The 6,810-nt window shown below is 50.1% G+C and overlaps 3 protein-coding genes across 3 annotated transcripts in view; 2 read left to right on the top strand and 1 right to left on the bottom strand.

Moving 5' to 3' along the window:
* Positions 1-86: 86 nt before the first annotated feature.
* Positions 87-417, top strand: Pmar_PMAR003604 (hypothetical protein; the record flags this gene model as incomplete). The annotated part of the gene is made up of 3 exons (XM_002784299.1): positions 87-144; positions 187-244; positions 294-417. The coding sequence occupies 3 exons, from the start codon at positions 87-89 to the stop codon at positions 415-417; spliced, it is 240 nt and encodes a 79-aa protein (XP_002784345.1).
* Positions 418-1,250: 833 nt separating this feature from the next.
* On the bottom strand, positions 1,251-2,383 carry Pmar_PMAR003603 (hypothetical protein; the record flags this gene model as incomplete). The annotated part of the gene is made up of 7 exons (XM_002784298.1): positions 1,251-1,348; positions 1,403-1,548; positions 1,593-1,665; positions 1,715-1,824; positions 1,868-1,957; positions 2,208-2,256; positions 2,299-2,383. The coding sequence occupies 7 exons, from the start codon at positions 2,381-2,383 to the stop codon at positions 1,251-1,253; spliced, it is 651 nt and encodes a 216-aa protein (XP_002784344.1).
* A 1,730-nt stretch (positions 2,384-4,113) lies between these two features.
* Pmar_PMAR003602 (Leucyl-tRNA synthetase, putative) overlaps positions 4,114-6,810 on the top strand; it is a gene marked incomplete at its 5' end in the record, with an annotated part of 5,205 nt that continues 2,508 nt past the window's right edge. The window contains 16 exons of the mRNA XM_002784297.1: positions 4,114-4,138; positions 4,263-4,372; positions 4,424-4,543; positions 4,587-4,641; positions 4,691-4,968; positions 5,024-5,146; positions 5,193-5,277; positions 5,324-5,437; positions 5,490-5,608; positions 5,686-5,761; positions 5,810-5,931; positions 5,987-6,121; positions 6,167-6,332; positions 6,381-6,492; positions 6,567-6,660; positions 6,717-6,787. Coding sequence (XP_002784343.1) covers positions 4,114-4,138; positions 4,263-4,372; positions 4,424-4,543; positions 4,587-4,641; positions 4,691-4,968; positions 5,024-5,146; positions 5,193-5,277; positions 5,324-5,437; positions 5,490-5,608; positions 5,686-5,761; positions 5,810-5,931; positions 5,987-6,121; positions 6,167-6,332; positions 6,381-6,492; positions 6,567-6,660; positions 6,717-6,787 — 1,805 coding nt within the window. The remainder of the gene's footprint in view (positions 4,139-4,262; positions 4,373-4,423; positions 4,544-4,586; positions 4,642-4,690; positions 4,969-5,023; positions 5,147-5,192; positions 5,278-5,323; positions 5,438-5,489; positions 5,609-5,685; positions 5,762-5,809; positions 5,932-5,986; positions 6,122-6,166; positions 6,333-6,380; positions 6,493-6,566; positions 6,661-6,716; positions 6,788-6,810) is intronic.

Raw genomic sequence — 6,810 nt, 5'->3', positions numbered from 1 at the left:
GTTTGGTGAGTGCGTCAGGATTTCTAAAGTAGGGTCGGCCGGGTGGGCCGGTTGGGACCATCGTCTTGTAGGTTTCTATGTGTGCCATGCCTGAGCCTATCACTAGGGAGGAGCAGGAATGCGAGAGCGATAAACTTTACAAGTGTAGGTTAGGCTAATTTGAGTATGAGCCATGCTTAATATTAGTGGCCAAGGCCCAGCAAAAGGAGATACTCAAAGGAGCCCCAATGCGAGAGAAATACGCGTAGGCCTGTCGTCCATCGTCGTTGTAGCTGTAGGTGTGCTCTGGGTAGTGTCCGAGACAAGAAACATTACGAGATGCTCCTCCGAGTGGCCAACAGGCTCAGAGTACCCCCTGGCCGGTGGGGACGCAGTCAACAACAACAAGAGAATAATGACGATCAGCGTCATGCTTGATATGCTTCATGTTTCTGACAAGCCTTCATCTCTTGTGTTACGATAGAGTTGCTACTTTCCTCATCAGTGGTGCTAAGATAACTGGGATTTGTCACACCGGTTGGCTGTATCGTGTTGATGTTGATAGTGTTGAGGGCATCGGTGGCCTCGATGAGTTGTTCTCGAGATTGAGGGATATTAAGCCATGAAAGCCAAATGTTGTTTCCTCCGTATTTTAATGAACCATAAATCTGTGCATCACTCGGAAGCGCGCTTGGGCAATATCAATTCATCGTCTAAAACAGTGTGGCCAAAAAGCACCATAGATGGCTCCGCGTTGAGCACGAACGGTCGTCCAGGAGTGTTCGCTCCACCCGACGAATGTGATCAATCTGTTGGGATGGGATATCATAGTTAATCGATTCCCTCGTATACTCATGGTGAGAGGCCGAACTCCTCTTTAAAAAGATTGCCTTTTCGCGACCACTCGTGCGAAACAAAAACAACAAAAACGCGGAAACTAATAATCAGAGTGCGACCTGCCCCGAGTGTCAGGGGACTTCTTGGAGAAAATGGGACTGACGGGAAAAATAAAAAAACACCAAATTATTCTGTTTCTGAGTCAACGTTAGTCTGGGCTAAAGTTCCGGAAGACCTCAGAGGGCCATGGTCCAGTGCTAGGCCTTTTAGACTAGCTCTGCAGGGTCCTGGGTTTCTTTACTATTTATGAGACGCTTAAGGGGAGCTCTCTGAAATCACAGACTTGCACAAGTGCGAGAGGCGATTTACCTTAGCGACGGAATCGGCTAATTTCAGCCGGTCTGTTAATTCAAGCACCATTACAGTTGTCAACGTTAATAGTTGGAGAATGGCCAACAGGCCAGCCTAGAGGGGAGATCGGTTCGATTGTTAAGAGCCGAGCCTACCAACCAGATGCACGCAGTAATGCCCCCTAAAGGCGATTCAACCACGATGGTGCGCACTCGGCACCAGGAGTTTACATTACCTGATAAGTCACTTAAGAGATCATCACTAGTGATCACAGAAGTACCGTATGGGTCAGCCACTTCTGGAGCTATCGGGTCCGTATCTGGGGGAGGAATCGGCCCTTGGCCCTCAGCAATGAGCCACTGTCGACATTCCATTATAAACCTACAGCAGAGCCGTGGTAGAATCTCATGGTAGTAGATACGTACTCGTCGGAGAGTTCCGCATTGGCTATCAGAAATAAGCTCTCGAGATAGGTCTGGAAGTTAGTGTCCATAGGGCCTACTGAAATAGACGCTACCATTCAGACTAACGGGGTGCGTTCTCTCACAGAGAACTGACTGGAAATGTAAGGGGTCCTCCTCTGAGCAGTCAAAAGTACTGCACCCTCCTCCAACACATTCAGCGAGCTCCCATAGCTTCATGAATCCACGCTGGTATCTGCAACATGGGTGTAATGCTATGATGATAACAAGTACGCTACCGAACGAGATAATCATGGGCCTCTGCTTCTGGGTGAGTATCATAATAGTTACCATCATGGTCAGCGATAGCCTGGACTATTGCCTTGAATCTGAACACCAATACTAGCGTCAAAGAAGCTCATGATTGATAACTTTACTGAGATATTTCAACTGCACTCACTAAGAAACACACCGACGTTACAACCTACAGGGAGAAGAGACTCCAATCAGCCTCGACTGGGGGGACTCACCGTAAAGGCGATGTAGAGTGTCAGCCTGAGGGGCCTCCGACGTCTTGGCGTTTGACACCCAAGGATAGATACAAATAGTGATATCAAAGAGGCCAGGACTGCGACATACATGAACGGATCGATTATGAGGTCGTTCACGTCCATATGGGCCAGACTGCCTGAAGGATCTGTGTTACCTCAATCATAGGAAGTACCCTCACCCATAGCCGTGTAAAACATTATAATGGAGAGGAGGAAGATGAGCCCATTGAGAACATCAATGGCGACTCTCCTACAGCCGATCATTGGAGGCCGGGCTCGACACCACAACGATCGTTTCTTCCGTGGTCGTGGAAGACGCCTCGGACGCTGCGTTTGGACCTCCGGCTCGCTCGCTTTGGTCGCCAGTGGCTGGTCCCGTCCACGAGGTGAAGGAGGCGAGCCTATTGGGCTGCCGTTGATGATGAACGTAATGCGACGATCTGTAGCCATGATGGCCAAAACCGTCGCGGCCTGTTATCTCTGGAGTAGACTATGACTGACTGGGCAACACGAACACTACGGTCTAGATAGAAACTTTGACAATACGGGTAACAAATAGTACGTCAGTGTTCGAGCGTTGGTGTGGAGGGTACTTGCCCTCCTTGACAACGTTCTTGTTTGGCATTCGGGGATCTCGAAGGGTCCATGATTCTGCTGCCTCCGAAATATCCAGAATTGCCCTTTGGCCAGTCCTCTCTGAGTACAACGTCAGCAGCTCTGATTGCTACCACTACGACCAGGCCCCGTGCATGGACCATCCCAGAGTTTCGTCACCAACACCTAGTAAGAACGATATCACCGGTTCGGGCAGTAGCTGGGCCCCGAACGAGGCTATGAACTAGCCATTAGTCCCCCCCAGGTTGGGAGTGGCGACAACATAGGAGCCCATATTGTCATTGATGCCGCTGATGCTGTCAGTACACAGACCGATGGACACTACAGCCTCGAATTTGCCAATAGGGGAACGGACGAGTGTAGTATTATCATAATGGTCTCCGATACGAACAAACAGCCCTGCAGGTGGGCTCAAATCTCAAATGATTATGATTACAATCATCCAGCAGAAACCCACACTCTACGCAGCCTCTGATCTCAGAGCCCGACTGACATAGTGTGGGGCATCATGGTGGCTCACCAACGCTAGGGACCACGCCAGAGGTCAACGCCCCCCCAACTCCCTATCAACAGTGATGGTCCATCGCACCCACTACTGGTCGGAGAGATCACGATGTTATTCCGTAAAGTCAAAAGTCCAAATCAGCGCAAAGGTGGTTTGTCGAAATGCTGCGTCGCCTACTTGCGAGACGGGTCGTTCAAGTAACGGGGGCCCTTGCAGACTTGACCCAACTGAACGGTAGCAGATTCTAGCCATGAATTCTTTTACTTCGTTAAACGGTGTGGTGAGGATGAGAGCAGGGGCGCGGAGATCCACGAGTGATGTACAAAATCCAAGGAAGAACGACGAAATCCAAGGGGGTTCGTTGCTCGCTCTCGTGGATTCAATCCTCGACAAGTAGACAGTGATGCACAAATATCATGAGACAAAATCGCGAGGGAGAACGGTGTGGCATGAGCTATAATGCAAGGGTAAGATAGAGCAGGTATACACATAGTAGCAGCCCGCCGAATGAAACGCTAGAAAATAGCTAAACAGGCATCAACGGAGAGAAACCCCACCATACTCCAAGGCACCCGCTGAGGGATGTACGAGTATAGGCAGAGGTGGTCAAGGCTTGGCACCGGTTATACCGAACCGGTCACCCCCACGCCACGTTGAGGCGCCAAGACCTGTGGGGGGGATTTTGTAAATTACCCATCACAGCCACCATCACAAACAGTCAAATGACAATCTTGCTCACTTGCGTCTCCTCAACGGTCCATCAACCGCGAGCTTCTGTGGCAGCATTCTACCTTGAACGATTTTCGCACTCGGTCCACATTCCTTTCGCCGTTGTGTACGTCTAATCAACAACTCATATCTGGTTCCTGACATTATGGCTACTGCTCAAAATCAAACCGGTAAGTAACAGGTGGAAAGGAGTCGACCTCGGGGGGGCTTGTGGATTCTCTTTGAATGTAGAGCTATGTTGAAGACTCGAGTGTCGGGGGCGGGGTAGTACGAAGGTATATATGCACTTCTCAGGCAACTTCACTCGGCGAGACAAACTCGTTGAATACGAATTAGCTGCGCAGAAGAAGTGGGATGAGGCCCACGTTTATGAGCGGAATGCCCCAGAGGACGGCAAGGGTCCAGTAATAACAAGATAGGTCACGTTGGGAGGGTATGGTAGTATTTGCCTTTAGGAGCACTTTATGGTGACGTTCGCCATCCCCTATATGAATGGAATGCTGCATCTTGGTCATGCCTTCTCGCTTACTAAGGCCGAGTTCGCCGTCCGTTACCAGTCTCTCAAGGGAAAGAACGTAATAATAGAGAATACTCCGTGTATCAACTCTTTCGTACTAGGCTCTCTTCCCGTTTGGTTTTCACTGCACTGGTATGCCCATCCAAGCTGCTGCTGGTAAGAAGTTTATGTGGATCAGCGCTCATCAGCTGCTGTGCTGTGGCAGGTAACCTCAAACGAGAGCTGGCTCATGCGATGGAGAGCGAGGATGAGACCAGTGATCCTGAGAGCTCTGACCAAGGACAGCAGACCTCCGGTGAAAGTAGCAGACCGCTCGTACTGGTTCATGGGGATGGTCTATTGTTAGGTGCTGTGGCCTCACTGGAGCGGAAGGCAGTTGGGATCTTCCACTCTAAGAAGTCCAAGACCAAGGCCAAGACCGGCGGCCTAAGCCAGATCGAAATCTTGAAGAGCATGGGCATCCCGGATGAGGAGATCCCTAAGGTATGTTGGAAGGGGCCTGTCGGTTTCGGTTGCTGGTCATTATCGGCATTCTCAGTTTTGCGAGCCCCAGCATTGGTTGGAATACTTCCCGCCTCTGGGCAAGCGCGATCTCAAGCGTTTTGGTGTTGCTGTGGACTGGAGGCGTAGTTTTATCACTACTGATGCCAATCCCTTTTTCGTAAGTCGAACTGGCTCATTGGGGAGGAACGCCCCTTCTCATTCAGGATGCCTTCGTGCAGTGGCAGTTCCGTCATTTGAAGGCGGGCAACCGTCTGGCGTTCGGCAACCGTCCCACTATCTATTCAATTCGTGAGGAAACAAGATGTAGTGTAGTGATGTACGGTTAGTGTGTCAGGTGATGGTCAGCCCTGTGCTGATCACGATAGAGCCTCGGGAGAAGGAGTGAACCCTCAGGAGTATACTCTCATTAAAATGGGTGTACGGGCAGTGAAACCCGAATGGAATACTGGTAATGCTCATCAGCTGTATCTTATGAATCTACTTTACCCCTTGGGGGGCAGGTGACAATAAGGTTTTCTTCGTGGCCGCCACTCTGAGGCCCGAGACCATGTATGGCCAGACCAACTGCTTTGTACTCCCTACCGCCGAGTATGGCGTCTTCCAAATGAACAATGGAGAGGTGAGTTATCGGTTCCTAATCCACTGGCGTTAGTTTGATCTTGGAGTAGAGTCGTCGTATGTTTTCCTCGTCATCAGGCCTTTATTTGCAGCTATAGGTCAGCATTGAACATGGTTATGCAGGAGCTTGGACCGAAGACCAAGAATGAGGATGGTAAGTCTCGTATGGACTTAGTCTTCGGGCAATAGTGTGCTTGGTTAGGGGAAGACTGTCCTGTGCAGCTGAGTACTGTGAAGGGTTCCGACCTCCTTGGTACACCCTTGAGTGCCCCTCTTGCGAAGTACTCGACTGTATATGCCCTTCCTTTGCTGACCATCAGCATGGTGAGTATCAGCAAAGTCGCTGTGTTGGTTTCATATTTGGTGGTGGTCTGTTCAGGGCAAGGGTACCGGTATTGTGACATCTGTCCCTGCTGATGCTCCCGATGACTATGCGGCTCTGAAGGACTGGAAGACTCGACAGAACTGGCGTGATCAGTACGGAGTAAAGGAGGAGTGGTGTGTGCCCTTTGAGGTGGGCGGCGGGGCTCGGTGGTGGCAGTTCTCATTCCGTCTATAGGTTGTACCTATTATTCGTATTGAGGACATGCCAGAGTGGGGTGACGAGGCTGCTTCGTATTTGTGCGAGTCTATGAAGATCGACTCCCACAAGCAGAAGGACAAGCTTACTGAGGCTAAGAAGCTATGCTATAATAAGGGCTTCTATCAGGGAAAAATGATTATTGGTACTGACCGGTGAGGTGTCACTATTTCCTATTGGTCACTTTTCTGAGGCCCTTATGCTGGCAAAACAGTGCAAGAGGCCAAGCCCCTAGTGCGTAAGGATCTCATTGATGCCGGTTTGGCCATCAAGTACTACGAGCCGGAGGGACTTGTAGTGAGCAGGTAGTAGTAGTACTTGGTGATGATGATGATGACCTTGTAGTGTCGTCGTCTGTTGTATGGTGATGATGGTTTAGATCTGGTGATGAGTGCGTGGTTGCCTATTGTGATCAATGGTATATACGGTATGGTGAGGAGGAGTGGAAGAATAACGTCCTTGACCATGTGCAGGTGAGGCCACCACCACTATCCACAGTACCTATGACGGTATCGTATGTATTCCTCAGCACCATTTCGAGACCTACAACCCTAGCAGTTTGAATCAACAAATCAGTGCTATAGATTGGCTGAAGAATTGGTAGTACTAGTAGTGGCAGTGGT

This window comes from Perkinsus marinus (genome assembly GCF_000006405.1).
Source record: "Perkinsus marinus ATCC 50983 genomic scaffold scf_1104296935302, whole genome shotgun sequence".
NCBI lineage: Eukaryota > Perkinsozoa > Perkinsida > Perkinsidae > Perkinsus > Perkinsus marinus.
The sequence above is the reverse complement of the archived record's forward strand: the minus strand, read 5'-3'. Positions and strand labels throughout refer to the sequence as shown.